Source organism: Lontra canadensis, unplaced genomic scaffold, assembly GCF_010015895.1.
Source record: "Lontra canadensis isolate GAN:19392208 unplaced genomic scaffold, GSC_riverotter_1.0 scaffold84, whole genome shotgun sequence".
In the NCBI taxonomy this organism is placed as follows: Eukaryota; Metazoa; Chordata; class Mammalia; order Carnivora; family Mustelidae; genus Lontra; species Lontra canadensis.
In genome coordinates, this window is record NW_022631078.1 from 6,631,806 (window position 1) to 6,650,474 (window position 18,669).

General features: G+C 42.4%; 1 protein-coding gene across 1 annotated transcript in view; it reads right to left on the bottom strand.

Annotated features, from left to right (window-relative positions):
• Window positions 1-250: 250 nt before the first annotated feature.
• Window positions 251-18,669, bottom strand: part of WBP2NL (WBP2 N-terminal like) — a 33,988-nt gene continuing 15,569 nt past the window's right edge. Inside the window, exons 3-8 of the mRNA XM_032882863.1 lie at window positions 18,509-18,650; window positions 18,215-18,307; window positions 13,264-13,374; window positions 9,615-10,120; window positions 5,504-5,638; window positions 251-321 (exon numbers count right to left, since the gene is read on the bottom strand). Of these exons, the coding sequence (XP_032738754.1) occupies window positions 9,681-10,120; window positions 13,264-13,374; window positions 18,215-18,307; window positions 18,509-18,650 (786 nt within the window). The 3' untranslated portion in view covers window positions 251-321; window positions 5,504-5,638; window positions 9,615-9,680. The remainder of the gene's footprint in view (window positions 322-5,503; window positions 5,639-9,614; window positions 10,121-13,263; window positions 13,375-18,214; window positions 18,308-18,508; window positions 18,651-18,669) is intronic.

Consider the following 18,669-nt stretch of genomic DNA (forward strand, 5'->3'; position numbering starts at 1 on the left):
GGGCAAGAGACCAAGAAAAAAAACAAAGATTTCAGGATTCCCTTTTTCCTACACCAGCTTAGCGGACTTGAGGGCAGCTAGCCTTGGGCTCCCCAACCCCCACACCCCAGTTACATGGCAGCAGAGGATCTAGAACACATCTTCTGGCCCTGTGAGAAATCTGAGCCCTCTTTGACCTACTAGACCATACCGGATGCCCTCCGACCACCAGGGATGGTAAGCCCACAACCAGGAAGGGACTCCGAGCTTACCAGGACCTCACAGATGTGCGGAGAGGATCGAGGTACCACATGCAAGGAAACACCTCCTACTGCCTGGCACCTGTGGGATGAAAAGAGGATGATGCTAGGAGGTGGGCTCCTCAGTCAGGGGTTAGGGTCACAGGCTCTGGAGTTCATGTTCAGCCTGAGTTCATGTTCTGTGTCCACCACTCAACAGGTGTGGCTTCTTTGGTTTCCTGAGGTCACCAAGCTTTAGTGTGCTTAGCTGTAAAATGAGGAAATGAACAGTCCGCACCTCACTGAATTACTGTGGGGATGAAGTGAGACATGCTTATGAAGTGCCTTAGCACATTGCCAGGCACTCAACTTTAGTAATGATCATTAATTCACTTCCAAAGACCTTTGACACCAGGTAAGTTCTATGGGACCACCTTGCCAGCAGTGGTTTTGGCCAGTAGGAACCATATAAACCATGGCTGTGAGGTAGGAAGATGTGAAACATAACCACGCCTTCAGGACTGTTCAACTCAAGCAGACAGAGAAGGGACAGCTTTCTCTAAAATCTGAAATTCTAATCCTCTCTAACAGCCTGCCAAAAAAAACTCATCCTGCAAATTATAATCTTCAACTGGGGGCCAGAACTTAGTGGTGTATATATGTGATGTGTGTGTACATGATGAATCAAGAAACACAATTTTTCACATCTTTATTCCCTCAACAAATGTTTACTGGACACCCACTCTGTGCAGCGCCTTCTGCTAAGTGTCCCTGCAATGTGACACAGGCTCTGTTCTCAAGGAGCTCACAGGTCACGGAGGAGATGGGCACGCAAGCAATCCCAACAGGTTTAGCACAGGTGTTCGCCAAAACAATGCAAGCTCAGCAGAAGGGTAATTACTCTGCAAGGGGAGTACTCAGAAGAAAGAACTTTTCACCTTGTTTTTTGAGAGATTCCACCCAGCGTTAGGGAACCCATTGAGGAAGGCCAGGGACCTAGTTTTATCACTGTATTAATCATATCTTTTATTTTCTGTAGTCTGATTCTTGGACATCTGGGGACTTGCTACCCCTAAAGGGGCTGCCCCTCTCAAGGTTAGCCAGTTTCTAAAGATGGTAAACAAGCTGCCGGAAAACGTGCCTTTCAAAAGGAAGCAAACCATTCTGGAGCCATTCCCCCAACCACCTCTTTTATGAGGCTCTACCTGCTCTAATCGTCCCTGGGCCTGGTACTGGACAAACAGGGACAGCCTCTCTGCCCCTGAGCCCACTGAAGTTACTCAAACTATGCAGTCCTAAACCGGCTTACCCTGCCTCACCTATTCCTTCCCCTGGAAACCACAGTAAAGACTCTGGTACAGTTTCCCCTCACCCCTGGTGCTTTCCTTAGTGGCGCCCGTGGCGTGGCATGCCACTGCCTTTGCATCTGTAAGTGTAACAAATTATCTTCTCAATGGCAGCTGTCTCCTGATCCGTTGGCCTTTACCGTACCTAAATAATAATAAAACCTATGCTAAAACAATAACCAGAAATTCTTTTCCCTGAATCCTCCAGAAGAGTGGCAGAGTGAGGCAAACAATTACCTGACAACTAGTTCCCTTTTTGCCCTAAAGCGCTGATCAGTAAGTTCTTAGAAGACAGGGACTATATTTTAAACAACTTTGTCCCCAGTCTACAGCACTAGGAGTAATGGCCCAATAAATGTCCTCAGAGAACTCACAGTTCAGGGCAGAGACAGACATATAAACCAGCAATGACAATTTACTCTGTAAGTGCTCTCTAATGGAGTCATGCACAAAACAGAGTGGGACAGAAGAAGAAATAACATCTGGGGGCACCTGGGTGGCTCAGTGGGTTAAAGCCTCTGCTTTCGGCTCAGGTCATGATCCCAGGGTCCTGGGATCAAGCCCCGTATCGGGCTCTTTGCTCAGCAGGGAGCCTGCTTCTTCCTCTCTCTCTGCCTGCCTCTCTGCCTGCTTGTGATCTCTCTGTCAAATAAATAAATAAAATCTTTAAAAAAAAAAAAAAAAAAAAAAAAAAAAAAAGAAATAACATCTGAATTTGGTTGAGAAGTTCAGGAAGGTTTCATAGAGCCTTTGAGTTGGGACTGAGCAGATGAACAGAACTTCGCCAGACAGCCAGAATTATCATAGTGTTGCAGCGGGGAGAGGGGTAGGTAGAAAGCATTCTAAACGCATACATGGTGATAAAGGAGAGCAAGGCACATTCTGGTAACTTCTCACCAAACTCAGGAGATGACTATTACCTCTCTCGGAGATGGAGGATGAAAGTGTCCCTGCTTTTTCTCACAAGGCAAAAATCTAGCCCCAGTGGCTTTGGGGCTAGAGATTTGTCAAACGATTTGTCAAATGACTATTTAGACCTTAAAAAGAATTTAACAACTGTGGTCAATATTAGTAGCTACTTATTAACACTCAGTTCAATTAAAAACCTGTTTTATTTTTAATAATAAATGCTCATTACTAAATGTTATACAAAATTTTTAAACATTAGCTACTAAATGCATAGCTAATCAAATGGCTGGTCAAATCTATAGACCCTCTCCCTTAGACTGAATCCCTTCTTCTCGGGCCATTTAAGAATCTTCAAAAAGTTTATCCTCCAGCAGTCCTTGGTCGAGAGTGCCACACTATCTCCCTCTCCTAAAGGCACTCCAGGTAAAGGTTGGGATGGATGCTACATGTTTTACTTTCTACCAGATGGCTAGGGCACCTGTGCACTATGAATTTGAATTGGGTCTTTACATCCTATACATAGTCACACATACATGATTTCAAGCAAGCAGCCAGGCAGTGGGTAAGAAAAGCCAAGTCAGCATAAAGGCAAAGGCTCTCTATTATCTTCTGTGGAAACCCAAATCCCGAGATTAGGATTATAATGGCTGCTCAAGAAGTAGGAGGGATATAGTCAAACCTACTCTAGGGATACACAGTATAGCACTGAGTAGTAACTAATAAATATCTGTTATGTAAATTAAAAAAAAAAAAGTATAGGATGGGGGTGCTGGAGAATCTGAGAGGTTGGGAAAGAACTGGAGCCTCTCCAGGAGAGGCACTGGAATCCTGCTCCCCAGGGCTCAGGGGTGACATGGTACATGGAGTTGGACCTCGGACACCCAGCTGCCAGGCCCTACCCAAGATTCCAGGGACATGAGGGAACAAACGAGCTATCAGACTTAATGGGACCAGGACTGGGCAGTAGCTCTTTCAGAAGTAACCTGATGCCTAGAAGGGGCTTCCTGGAGTCTTGATGCCGCATGAGATCTGGATACCTTTGCATAATCTCAGGAGTTTGGGGGAATCCACCAGCAAGGCAGATGGTGGGGGGGATCTTGATAACAGAACTAAATTAAGGGATAACAAAGACATGCAATATTTCCTGCATATATTAATCTATGGACTGGAAAATCCCATCCACTCTACATTTTCCCCTTGATTCCACAGGACAGTCAAGCCAGAAGGCTCTGCAGCAGCAGGCTAACAAGCATCCACTCATCCAGGAAAAAGACTATTTAGGCGGTGCCTGGGTGGCTCAGTGGTTAAGCAGTTGCCTTCAGTTTGCATCATGATCCCAAGGTCCTGAGAATGAGCCCTGCTTCAGGCTCCCTGCTTGGTGGGAAGCCTGCTTTCCATCTCCCACTTCCCTTGCTTGTGTTCCGGGCTCTCGCTGTCTCTCTCTGTCAAATAAATAAATAAAATCTTAAAAAAAAAAAAAAAGAATATTTAGATGCTTATTTTGTGGGTCCACTAGCAGATAGTGCAGAGATAAAAGGCCTTTTTCCTTTCCCTTTGTATTTCTAATAGGAAATGAGGAGACAAAGTATAGAAAACAAGAGTAGTTTCTGTATTGCAGCTAGGGAAGAGAGAGGAAGAAGAAAGAATCCACAGCTCAGGGAGTGAGTCAGGAAGGAAGCATCCAAAATGTCAGTGGAGGGGTGTCCGGGTGGTTCAGTCCGTTAAGCGTCTGCCTTGGGCTCATGATCTCAGGATCCTGGGATCAGCCCTACAAGCCCTATGTTGGGCTCCTTGCTCAGCGGGGAGTCTGCTTTTCCCTCTCTGCCTCCTCCCAACTTGTGCACTCTCTCTCTCTCTCAAATAAATAAAAAAAAAAAACTTAAAAAAAAATGTCAGTGGGGAGCTGAATGGCCCAGTGTTAGTGCTTTCAGCACATAACAGGCCTAGCTGAACTCTCGCGGGACTTATGATAGGCGGCGCAAAATCAGATCCCTTTGGATACACAGGACCCAAAGCTCTCTTAATAGGATGTGCTTTTTTTTTTTTTTTAAGATTTTATTTATTTATTTGACAGAGAGAGATCACAAGCAGCCAGAGAGGCAGGCAGAGAGAGAGGAAGAAGCAGGCTCCCTGCTGAGCAGAGAACCCAGGATGTGCTTCTTATAGAAAGACTCTGAGTCTTTGGGGGAACAGCTGCACCAGGTAGTAGGAGCTAAAAGTAGTAGGTCTGTCACATAGCCCCAAGTGGATCCAAACTGTGGCTCTGCTTGGTCCCATCTCTATACAATCACAACCTTTGGTTGTATTCAGGCAGCCTGGTAAAACAGGTGAACAGGTTCCCTTTGCAGGGGAGAACATTATGGAATTCCACCTTCAGGAGACTTGGACTTACTAATCCTTCTAGGTCACTGGACCTCACTTCAAATTCACCTGGTACAGGGGCCCCTGGGTGGCTCAGTTAGGCATTTGACTCTTGGTTTCGGCTCAGGTCATGATCTCAGGGTTATGAGATCAAGGCCCCCCAACCCACACCAAGTCAGACTCTGCACTCAGCGAGGAGCCTGCTTGAGGATTCCTCCCCTCGGCCCCTCCTCCCACTCACGCATGCTCTCTCTCTCAAATAAATCCATCTTTTCTTTTAAAAAAACCCACCTAGGGGACCTGGGTGGCTCAGTTGGTTAAGCAACTGCCTTTGGCTCAGGTCATGATCCTGGAGTCCCAGGATCGAGTCCCACATCAGGCTCCCAGCTCTGTAAGTAGTCTGCTTCTCCCTCTGACCCTCCACCTCTCTCATGCTCTATCATTCTCTCTCTCAAATAATAAATAAATAAATAAATCTTAAAAAAATAAAAAATAAAGATAAATAAATAAAAATTTAAAAAACCCACCTAGAATGAAGAGCAGAAGACAAACTCTAGTTGCTACTCTTTTAGAATTCTAAGCCTAGAATGTGTCTGCCAGACATTGGTTATTTAGAGAAATATCCCGGCATAAAAGAGGTCTCACCCCTTGACCCTATTCCCAACTCACCATCACATTCCAGCAGAAACCGAAAAGCTGAATGAGGGAAATCCTATTCCTGCTCTGGTTTGTAGAATCTCTCCCTGTTCATCTTGTCACTTCTGCCCATGCAGAGAGGTTTAGAAGTGAGAAAAGAAGAAACTCCTGAAAGAAAAAAAAACCAAAACATCCTTATCACTTTCCTCAAAAAGATTTTAAGAGAAAGATCTGGAACCTGTGACCCACATTTAAGATCCATATGATCTAAGTTATCTATTTGGAACCTTTAGAAAAGGGTTATGCCTACGGTTTCCCTTTTTACTTCTTCCCTTCATGACAGCTGTCTGCGCATACTGTCAACCCCTTGTGCTACTGACATGCTAGCTTCTTAGACCCATGACTCTATGCCAGTAATTTCTGAGAGGAATCCGGAGCTACTTTCTATATCAACATTTACCTTCTTCAAGAAGATCCCCTGCTGTCTACAAACTGGACATGAAACTCTTTTTCTTGAAAGGGAAAGAATGGTCCTTGACTTGTCTCACTGCTGGAGTTTCAAGGGCTAGCATATTCCAGAGACTTACAGGACTTTAATTCTAATATCCCCTCATTCCAGAAAGTGTTTCCCAATGTTTGTTCCACTGAGTAATAGTTTTTCCAAAATGTTTAGTGACTAAAATAGTCTAAGGTCAAATAATTTTGAAAAAATATGTATAGGGGCGCCTGGGTGGCTCAGTGGGTTAAGCCTCTGCCTTTGCCTCAGCTCATGATCTCAGGGTCCTGGGATCGAGCCCCACATTGGGCTCTCTGCTTGGCGGGGAGCCTGCTTCCCCCTCTCCCTGCCTGCCTCTCTGCCTACTTGTGATCTCTCTCTCTCTGTCAAATAAATAAATAAAATATTTAAAAAAAATTTTTTTAAATATGTATATTTTGAAATTCTCTCCCTCTAGGGGATTTATGTTCATTAGTATATTCAGGGTGCTAAGAAATCATAAAGTAAAGAAACCTGTTTACCTGGCTTTTTCAAATATATATGACTCCATAACCCCGCTTTTCACTTAAGACCCATTAACACCCACCACTTCCTTAGGAAAGACTGTCCTTGGCAACACAGGAGCATCTGGTTTCCTAATTGTTACAATAAAGATCAATCAGTAACTCTAACCTCTTTTAAGGAAATAATCCAAGATTTTTTTAAAAAGCTCTATATAAGAGAAGTTAATTGCAATGTTGTTTGTAATGGCAAAAACTTGGAAACAACTAAAATATCTTAAAATAAGGATCGAGAAAATATGTAATGGTGCAACCCTGTCAGAATATCATGTAACCACTAACAATATTATGAAGAATTTTTAAAAGTCTATGAAACTCATTAAACTATACATTAAGGAGCTCCTGGGGGGCTCAGTCATTAAGCAGCTGACTTCGGCTCAGGTCACGATCCCTAGGTCCTGGCGTCAAGCCCAGTGTAGGGCTCCCAGGAGCCTGCTTCTCCCTCTCCCTCTGCCTGCTGCTTCTCCTACTGTGCTGTCAAATAAATAAATAAAATCTTTTAAAAAAATACATTAAATATATACAATTTTTAATGTATCAATTATACCTCAAAGCCATTAAAAAAACCCTATGAAAATATAAGTATCAGGTGAAACTATATGTACAACATGTTTTCAGCTACATACAAAATATATAGATAAAAAAATATATGATTTAAATGTCTTCTGATTCTGGTAATATTGTGCACTACAGTCCTTGAAGCCCTTCTGCTATATATCTAAAAATACTTGACATAATATTTTTAAGACACCATTTTTAGGTGGCTTGATGACCTGAAAGCAAGCAAGAAAAGGCCAATTAAATCAGGGAGTTGGTCAAAGTTGGGGGAACAGTGAGCTCTTAAGAGGCTGAAAACCTTGGAATAGTCTAGAATGAGTTCTCAGCAGGGAAGGCATTGACCCTCAGGGGGCAATTATGGCATAAGTGGGGGCATTTCTGGTTATCACAGTTAGAGGCCACAGTTGGTATTCACCAGGTGAGAGGTCAAGCATACTAGACATCCTGAAAAGTACAGGGCAGTTCCTCACAACAAACAAATGAATCTCTGGCCATTGATACAGGTGAAACATGGGCTTGTAATCATTTAAGCCTAGATCCTAACCTTGTTTCACATGATTTTAATACATACAGAACTTTTCTGGAATTCCACCACTGTGTAAATCAAGGAAAAACTAAATCTTTTATTTGGAAATTTGTCAAGAATTGGTTATTTTGGAAAATGACATTGCCAGTGGCATTGCCAGCCTGGTATTCAAGTCACAAATGCAACATACAAGGATCAGTTGGCGTCCCCAGCATTTACAAATTTGGTGAATCTACATCCCGGGGTGAGCACCTGATTACTTCGTGGTCTTCTAGTACGGTGGGATTTGAGCATTTATATATTAAATACTTAAAATTTTACTACAAACTAGTTTTCTATTATTTCTCTATATCACATTTATGGTATTATATGTGGATTTTGGTTGCAATGGTGTGGAATCATACTGTCTACAAATTTGACTCCAGTAATATAAAGGAGACATTACCAACTATTTGTTATGTGGGCATTCAGTCTGATGGGATTGAAAATCACTGTAGTATATAAGCCCTCAACTTGCCTTTCTCATTTAACATTAAGACAGAAATTGTTGCGCATGTAGCTTAGATGTATCATAGTTTATGTAAATATTTACTATGAGTGAACACATAGGTTGTTTCTAATTCTGAGATGTTAGAAACAATGTAATAACATCTGTCTGCACGCATCTTTGCGCACATGTACAAACATTTCTCAGGAACAGATACTAAGAAGTGAAACTACTAAATGGAGAGTAGGTCCTTTTAACTTTTAAAAGGTACTGCCAAATTTCCTTCTAAAAATTCATACCTATTTATACTCTCACTAGTTTTGTATCAAATAACCTTTCCCCCACATGTGTTCCTTCTCAACACTTAAGTTTTCAATCTTTTCAATATTTGTAAATCTTTGTAGATAAAGTTCTCATGCTATGTTGCATTTTCCTAACACTAGTCGAGTTGAATAAACATCTTTTCAAATGTTTCTGAGCCACTCTATTGCCTCAGTTAATTGGGAATTTACATCTTTTGTCCATTTTTTCTTTTTGATTGACTTGTCATCAAAAAGTTCTGAATGCAGAGTCTGACTTGGTGTGGGGTGGGGGGGCTTGATCTCATAACCCTGAGATCATGACCTGAGCCGAAACCAAGAGTCAAATGCCTAACTGAGTCACCCAGAGGCCCTTGTACCAGGTGAATTTGAAGTGAGGTCCACTTCTTCATATATTCTGACTATAAATTATTTGTTTAACATACATATTGGAGATTAACTTTCTCTTATTCTATTTCCTAGCTTTTTATTTTGGTCATATGGAAGTCCCAAATTTTGATATCATCAACCTTATCACTGTTTTCCTATATTGTTTCATTGTTTTTGATCTTTTTAAAGATTTTATTTATTTATATGACAGAGAGATCACAAGTAGGCAGAGAGGCAGGCAGAGAGAGGGGGGAAGCAGGCTCCCCGCTGAGCAGAGAGCCTGATGTAGGGCTCGATCCCAGGACCCTGAGACCATGACCTGAGCCGAAGGCAGAGACTTAACCCACTGAGCCACCCAGGTGGTCCCATTGTTTTTTTTATCTTAAAGAAGATTTTTCCTAATCCAGATATCATTTTCAATGGCCACATAATATTCCACTATATGGATGTACCATGATTTATGAAATTCTCTCTCGCTATTGGAAATTTAGGTTGTTCCATCCTTTCAATAATATAAATAATGCTGTGTTCAACTTGATATTTCTAACATATTTTAGGGCCTGGCAAACAGCACAATAAATGTTTCTTGAGTGGGGTAGAGGAGAAAGGCAGGAAGATTTTTCCACCCTCACATATGTTAAAAAATGCAGCCCAATGTCAACCAAATTATCAGGGAATTAGCTCTAATTCTACTTCTCCTCTGGCCCGTCTAATCAAGAGTTGACCCAGCTTCTAAAGTCTAGGCACGGAAGTACAGCTTTATCCTTCCCCTAAGACTGCCCGCCCTCAGGGTGCCACGGTACTTCACACATGCCTTCAATCACATACCCGAGTCCGCCTTCTCACCCTGACTTCGGTTTTTGAGTGCCACTTTGCTTGATGAGTCTTCAATGGTTATTTCCTAAAAGATTGTAGATGGCCCTCAGAAGATGAAGGAGGGGGAAGAGAAGGCTCATACCCAGCAGGCTGGGCTGCCATAAATCTGCTAGACCCAGCTCTAGTTCCAACAGGTGAAATTCCATATGCCGGGGGCGGGGCTTCATTTGCAGCGGGTGGGTTTTCATTTCCGGCCAGTGAAGCTTCATTTCCAGCTGGTAGGGAACCGTATCCTGCAGGGGGTGTTCCGTATACTCCAGATGGGGGTCTGTATCCCGCAGGCGGGGGCACGTATCCTGCTTGTGGGGGTCCGTATCCCACCTGTGGGGTTCCATACACCCCTGGTGAGGGTCCGTATCCTGTCTGTGCTGGTGCGTATCCCGCCTGCGGGGACCCGTATCCCGCCTGTGCGGGTCCATATCCTGCCTGTGGGGTTCCATAGACAACAAATGGGTAGGCTGAGAAGGAAAAAAAAAAAAAAAAATCAGTTACTCATTTTTTAGAGTGGGCAAGGAATAGGTAAGAAGGAAGAAGAAGCGAGCTGACACAGGAAAAGAATTCGGGCAGAATACTGCTAAAGCCAGATCCTTCAGCTACCACTGGATGAAGGCTTTACCATTTCCTGTTTTGGAGGGGTTCAAGTTAACATGAAAATAACCTTACAGTTATATCTCTACATTACTTATAGTTGTGCTCAAAGATATATTTTATTAAATAAATTTTGAGTATGAAGAAAGCAATACATGCTGAATGAGGGGTATGTATTTAGAAAATAAAGATGAACTTTATTTTTTTTAAAGATTTTATTTATTTATTTGAGAGCGAGAGACACAGTGAGAGAGGGAACACAAGCAGGGGGAGTGGCAGAGGGAGAAGCAGGCGGGGCTCAATCCCAGGACCCTGGGATCATGACCTGAGCTAAAGCCAGACACTTAGCAACTAAGCCACCCATGCACCCTGAAAAGATAAACTTCAAAAGTCGTCTATAACCCACTCTCAAATACAAGAATTTAATATTCTGGTGTATTTCTTTGTAGAATCTGTTAATATTTTTATACACTCACAATCATAACACCCATACATTTTTTTATCTGGCTCTTTTTGCTTGACATTATAAAAATTTTCTTTATATTATTAGCATATTTCATACATTAAAAGCTAGACAACATTTTATCACATGGATAGGTGCTACTTAATTTCCCTGCTGCAGGAGAGCATGTTGTTTCCAACTTTCTTTCTTTTTTTTTTTAAGAATTTTTATTTATTTATTTGACAGATAGAGATCACAAGTAGGCAGAGAGGCAGGCAGAGAGAGAGAGAGAGAGGAGGAAGCAGGCTCCCTGCTGAGCAGAGAGCCCCATGTAGGGCTTGATCCCAGGACCCTGAGATCATGACCTGAACCGAAGGCAAAGGCTTTAACCCACTGAGCCACCCAGGTGCCCCTAACTTTCTTTTTTTTTTTTTAAGATTTTATTTAATTTATTTGAGAGAGAGAAAGAGAAAGCACAGGAGCAGGGAAGGGGAGAGGGAGAAAGTCTTAAGCAGACTCCACACTGAGCACAGACCAGATCCCAGGACCCTGAGATCATCACCTAAGCCAAAACCAAGAGTCTGACAATTAACTGCACCACCCAGGTATCCCATTTCCAATTTTCTAACTCATATTGCAATAAACCTGGACTTCATTTATTTTCTTGGCTACATTTCCAAAGTGGTTTAACTGAGTCAATGAGTGGACAGCTGTCAAGTTACTTTGCTGTAATCCACATTTATGTTTGAGATAACCAGAAAAAACTTTAAAAGAATGGTCTTAAAGATTCTTAAAAAACGAAAGGAAAATGTGGAGGAAGTCAAGAAAATGATGTATGCATCAAACAAATACCAGCAGAAGTGGAAAACTTCACAAGAAGTAAAAAAGAAATTCTGGAGCTGAACAGTACAGCAACTGAGATGAAAAAATCACTATAGGGATTCAAATTCAGACTGGAGTAGGCAGAAGAATGAATCCATTAACTTGAAGATAAGACGACAGAAACAATAGAGGTTGAGGAATAGGAAACACACACACACACACACAAAACCGAACACTGAAGAAGAGTGAACAGGGCTTGAGAGTAACAGGGCTTGAGGGACCTGTGGAACACCATCAAGCAGACCAGAAGGAAGTCCCAGGAGGAGAAGAAAAAGGGACAGAGCAAATATTTGAACAAATAGTGACTGTAAATTTCTCAAATTTGATGAAAACATGAATATAAACATCCAGAAGCTCAATAAACTTCAAGTAAGATGAACTTAAAGAGACAAACACTGAGATACATTACTTTCAAAAGACAGAGACAAAGGGAGAGTCTTGAAAGTAGCGAGAGAGAAGCATACAAGGGATCCTCAGTAAGATAATCAGATTTCCCATCAGAAACTTTAGAGGCCAGAGATAAACTGTCAAACGAGAATCCTCTATTTGGCAAAACTCCTTCAAGAGGGAGAGAGAAATGAAGATGTTCCCAGATACACAAAAGCTGAAGGAGTTCATTCTTACTGGGTAAGAAGTGCTTAAGGTAGTCCTGCAAGGTGAAGTGAAAGGACACCAGACAATAACTTAAAGCCAACTTTATAGGGATAAAGACCTCACTATAGCTGAATCACTGGGCAATTACAAAAGCTAATATTTTATAATAATAGCTTGTAATTCCATTTTTTGTTTTCTACATAATTTAAGAGACTAATGCATTTATTTATTTGTTTTAAAGATTTTATTTCTTTATTAAGAAGAGAAAGAGCATGAAAGTGGAGGAAGGAGCAAAGGGGGAGGGAGAAGGAGAGGGAAAGAATCTCAAGAAGAGTCACGGCTGAGCGCAGAGCCTGACATAGGGCTCGATCTCATGACCCGGAGATCACAGTCTGAGCTGAAACCAAGAGTCAGAGGCTTAACTGACTGAGCCACCCAGGCACCTCTCAGAGACTAATGCATTTAAAAGAATTATTAGATTATATTTTTAGCCACACAACTATAAAGATGTAATTTTGTGACATCAGTTGTACACAAAACTAAAAGCTGTAGACATGTATGTCATGTTCCAAGGAGAACCCAAGAAAGGACTACCTTTTGGGGCCTGTTGACGGCCTGTTAGGAGACCCTTTGTGGCCCACCTGTACGCTGTGGACCACATTTGAGAACCACTGTGGACAGGCACAACTGTTAAAGGACACAGGGCATGAAGCTGGAGTCCTCAGTGATGCTGAAGGGCCCGGCACGAGCATGATGGCTATACTTGTGTGAGATGGGAAAGGGTCGGTGGGGAAGAGCACCTTTTTTGATGCAGGCTATAAGTAGGAAGTGACGGTTCCTGCTAGCAGGAGTCGTCCATGTCTGCTCCGTATGTGTACATTACAGTTAAAAGTAAGCCTCAAACTGAAGCCCAGTCATTGCTGACCTGCCATGGGGCTTCAGTCTAGAAATGAAGTCATGGACTCCATTTCCAATTCTCTAAATGTCTCCTCTTTCTCCTATAGCAGAGTTGCAGGCAAACTAGCAATGAATGGATCTTTGAGCCCTTGGCATATTTTTCCACCACCCAAGAAGAACTTCCCTGCCACTCCTTACCTGGACAAGGCATCTGTTGGGAGCACATCATGCCCCCCTGCCCAGTAACTACATACAGTCCTGGAGAGCCGAACCAGTAGTTTACACTTCCAAGTGGAACTCCCCTGGCAGCTGAGAAGACAAGTTTGGCAAAATAAGGACTTTTTAATTCTTTTAAGCAGCTATCAACCAAATAATTAATAAAGTATCAACCATCATCTCACATATGTATCCAAAAATGCTCCCAGGATACGAGATAAAAAATATATACCTCCCTTGTCCTGAACTGCATGTTCCGTGAGGGCAGAGATTGTGTCTTATTTGCCTGTGCTTATCCAGGGCCTAGCATAGCACTTACCATAAAAAATATTCAGAATCCAAGTGAGGATTCCATCTAGTTGGCAAGACACAACCATGGAAGCCAATGTAATGGCAACGTGATACAGAAGAAAGAAAGCGCTTCTTGTATATCTTCCTCTGCGTCTCTCTTATAAGGACCCTTGAGATGGCATTTGGGGTGCACCTGGATAATCCAGGGCAATCTTCTCATCTCAAGCTCCTTAAATTAATTACATCTGCAGATTTTTTTTTTTTCCAAACAAGGCAACATTCACGGATTCTGAGGGTTAAGGACATAGATATATCTTTGGGAGCCATTATTGGCCTACTGCTCTACTTCTGGCTTATGGCATGTGACCAGAAGTAAGGTACACCGCTTCCAGGGCTTCCCTGGTGCAAGCTTCCCAGGTGAAATATTTACTCTCTTTCCCTCCCTGCCAGCTATCCAGAGGGGCTGTGGAAGCCATGTGTTGAAGATGGCAAAGACCCTAGTACTCTGGGTCCCTAAATGGCTATGTGGTTCAGAGCCCCATATTATCTTTGCTAATTGTCCTTTACATAAGCAGTAGTATCTACTGCCTTAAGCTATGGATAATTTGGGATTTTTCTGTTTCAAGAGATAGCATTATCTTAACTAATTCATTATAAATCTGAAGTTGTCCTCTTTACCCCTACTAACCTCCTTGTCAATATCCTATTAATATCCTTCTCAGAAGTAATTATTTTATTAACTTATATGTTTGCTCATTTTTTCTTTTTTTAAAAGATTTTATTTATTTATTTATTTGACAGATATATATATATATAGAGAGAGAGAGAGAGAGAGAGAGAGCGCGCGCGCGCGCACGCGCACAAGTAGGCAGAGTGGCAGGCAGAGGTTGGGGGAGAAACAGGCTACCCGCCGAGCAAGGAGCCTGATGCGGGGCTCCATCCCAAGACCCGAGGATCATGACCTGAGGTAGATGTTTCACTGACTGAGCCACCCCGGCACCCCTATTTGCTTATTTCTTATATGACTCTCACTAGACTGTAAGTTTAACAAAGTTAGGGGCTATGTTCGCCTTGTTCACTATTGTGTTCTTAATCATCTCATATAGAGTTTGGCAAACAACAAGTACTCAACATGTATTTGGTAAAAACAAGAATCAAAGAGCCCCAACAAGTCAGCTCTGTAGAGGGGAAGAGACTTCTGCAAAGGGTCAAAGAATCAGATCATGAAGCATGATGGGTAGTTAATTCTAAAGACCTCAAAGAAGCCCATCTCACAATCTTACGTTCTTACTGGGGGAGCGGGGATAGGCTCCCACACCTAAGCCATGATGTAATCAGACACAGAAAACAGTGGGCCAAGCTCAATATGTTGCCTAAACTCTTCCCAAGTAGCTATATAACTGCTGGGACTCCGTAGCTTTGCAGACCAAGAAGCAGATTTTTTTTTTTTAATTGACAGAGAGAGACACAGCGATAGAGGGAACACAAGCAGAGGGAGTGGGAGAGAGAAAGGCAGGCTCCCCTCCGAGCGGGGAGTCCGATGTGGGGCTCGAACCCAGGACCCAGGATCCAGGATCATGACCTGAGCCAAAAGCAGATGGTCAACCAACTGAGCCATCCAGGCACCCCCAAGAAGCAGATCTTAATGAGAGCACAAAGAGGATCCCCTCAAGTTGCCTGATCCTTGGCCCATAATCTTAAAAATAAACCCCCTCCGTACTGTGAGGCCAGAAATAAGAGCGAACTCAAGAACCAATATGCAGTTATTCTGAGTTCTACAGACACCGGTAGGAAAGAGGAGCTGGACTTCCAAGTGGCCCCCGACTCTGGATTCCACAAGGCTGTGCTCTGTCTGCCAGGACACCTTGCTACCCAGTGTCAGGCTTCCAGATACTGTCTGCCCTTTGGACGATGAAGAGCTGTTGGTTGGGTACAGCGTGTGAGCTCCTTGGCCTTTGTATTTTTGCACTGTATCTTAAAGGTAACAGTAAAACAATTTCTTACTCCTCAATTTCTTATATATGGCTTTTCTCCCACCTGTCTTCTTTAGCATTTCTCTCTTTCTAAGAGCACCAACAAACTCAAATTTCCACATGCAATGCACATCCTTCAGTCTTCATTTTATCAAACATCTCTGTAGCAGCTGACAAATGATCACTCGGTAACGCCTGAAACTGTCTTCCTTGACCTCTAGGACAATAAACTCAATTCTCCTCCTACCTCAGTCAGCCCCTTTGCATTCTTCATTAAGGTCACCCCTCCCTACCCATCCCTGAGCTGTTGAGGACCCTTGGAATACCATTCCTAAGTCACTGAAGGATCCTATCACTCACATGGCTCCAGAGATGACCTGCGTGCTGAGGATTTCTAAACCAGTCTCTAGAAGATACAGTTCATCTTTGGAGCTCTGAGCTGCAAATCCACTGGCCACTAGCACTCCAATTTGCCTCATATTTAATAAGATACAGGAATGAATAACATAGGATCAAAAAAATACAACATCACTTATATCGTATTCCTGCCATTTAAAATGCATGATGTGCATCTAAGCATGAGGAAACAGACGAACCCAAATTAAGGGACAGTCTACAAAACAATAAGCCTGTATTCTCTTTAAAATGTCAACATCAAGAAAGGCTGAGTCCAGATTAAAGGAGACCAAAGACACAGGACAACTAAATTCAATGTGTAATCTGGGATTAGATCCTGACTGGGGGGGAAAAATGTGCTATTAGAATTAGGAACAGTAATGGGTTAATCATTTGAATTTGAATATAAGCCAAATATTAAATAACAGCATTGTTTCCATGTTACATTTCCTGAATTTGATAAGCAGACTGAGGGTAGATAAGAGAATACCCTTGCTCCTAGGAGATTTACATCCAAATACTTAGGGATGAAGGAAATGATCTTTGTGACTTATTCCCAAATACTTTAGTAGAAACAAAGCAAAAAAAGAACAAGATAAAGCAAAGTTGGGAAAATGTTAATAATGGGTGAATCTAGATGAATGGTCCATGAGAGTTTGTTGCAATACTTTTTTTTAAAGACTTTATTTATTTATTTGACAGACAGAGAGAGACAGCTCATAAGTAGGCAGAGAGGCAGGCAGAGAGAGAGGGGGAAGCAAGCTCCCCGCCAAGCAGAGAGCCTGACAGAGGGTTAACCCACTGAGCCACTCAGGCACCCCTTGTTGCAATATTCGTGCAACTTTTCCAAAGATAAGATTATTTTTCTTTAAAAAGTTCAAAAAAAGAGCAAGAAGAGTTTTAGGGTTTAGATTCTAGCTCCATTGCTCTCTATCTGTACAGCCTTGGGACACTGTATAACCGTCACTGCCTCAGTTTCTCCTGTTATCAACTGGGGATAATGACTGTAGCTACATCATAAGTTTTTGTGAGGGTTACAAGTACTGACACATGTAAAGGGTTTGGAACACTGCCCACTATATAGTAAGTGTTCAGTAAATGTTAGTATATCTAAAATTGAACTCCAGTGAAGACTGTCTCTTGCATTCTTCACTATGGTTTATAGTATCATGATCCAATCAGTCTTCTGAGCTAGAACATTCATTCCATCCTTCTGTGTCCCCAGCATTTTGTCCATGCCTCTGTTATGGCGTATTTGCATATGTCCATCTCAGCTAGATGGTGTTCATCTCAACGAGATTGAAGTTGGAGGTGGAGGCAACAGAGAAAGAGAAGGAACATTCCAAATAGAGCAAATTTCAGGACACCTAGTGGACTCAGTCAGAAGAGCAGGTGACTCTTGATCTTGGGGTCATGAGTTCAAGCCCCATATTGGGTATAGAGTTTACTTAAAAAATAAAAATAAATAAATATATAGATAAGTAAATAAAATTACCCAGAAAACAAATAACATGAAGGCACAGAGATGAGAGAACAAGGCATACAGAAGTCCAATTAGATTGGAGTACAAAAGGTGAGAGAGGAGGGGTATGAAATGAGGCTAGATTAAATAAAAATATATCATTAAGGGATTTATTTTTTTTTTAAGTAGGCTCTGCACCCAACATGGGACTTGAACTCACAACCCCTAGGTCAAGAGTCACATGCTCTACTGACTGAGCCAGACAGGTGCCCCGTAAAAGGATTATTTTTATTCACAGTCTGAAAAGAGTTATCTGGTACATACTTTAGATTAGTGCTGTGGCACTTGACAACACCTCTTCCCTCTTCTCATGAAAATGGGAACTACAGCTAAGAGAAGCAAAGACAAAGCCAGAGAGGAGAAAAGACAAAAAGGCATGACAGAGAAAAAGAACTCAGGCAACTGGGGCTTCCAGAGCTGAAAATGAGACTAGTCAATGATAGGAGACCAGCATTTAAATGGACAAGAGATTATCAGGTAAAATTAGTCATTCAGGTGTCTGAGTACAAGCTCCTGGTAGACTGCAAATTCCTTTAAGACAAGGAGGGACTGACTAATCTTGCTCCCAGCCTGTGGTGTGGTACGTGTCCCATAGTAGGGAGGCTCAGGAAATGCCTGCCGAATACATGTGCAGCTACCAATGGCTTGACCTCAGAGGCCAAAGTCTTGACCGGGTGGGTAAGAGTCCTACTTCGCCTCCACAGGCCTCAAACCCCCCAAAGCATTTAGAATCCTTATTAGCATTGCTCACCAGCAGAGGCAGCTTTCATCATCATCTGGGCAAATTCGATGGCACCTCCTTTTCTGAAGGCTAATTTAAAGGTAGCCTGTCCTTCCCAGCCACCTGGGGGAAGAAATGACACACACTCACTAAGGTGCTGGCACCTCTGGCTAGAGGGGACTGCCCCAGACAGAGAGAGAAGCACTACCCAAAGGAGCGGGGCAGCTTTTTTTGAATTCCAGCATGAGCCAAGTCTGAATCTTAAACATTCTGGAAGGTTTTGAGAAAAAACAAACAAAAAACCACTTCTGAGGGGGCACTTACCATCTGGGGCTGCCTGAATGATTCCTTTAATGAAGTTGGGGGTAAAGACTGGTTGTTCAACGGTGCAGTTACTCATCAGATCAAACGGCATCATAAAAGAAAACATGGAGTCATTGACTGTGTGTGAAGTCACGAAGATCACCTACGAGAGGAAAGAAATT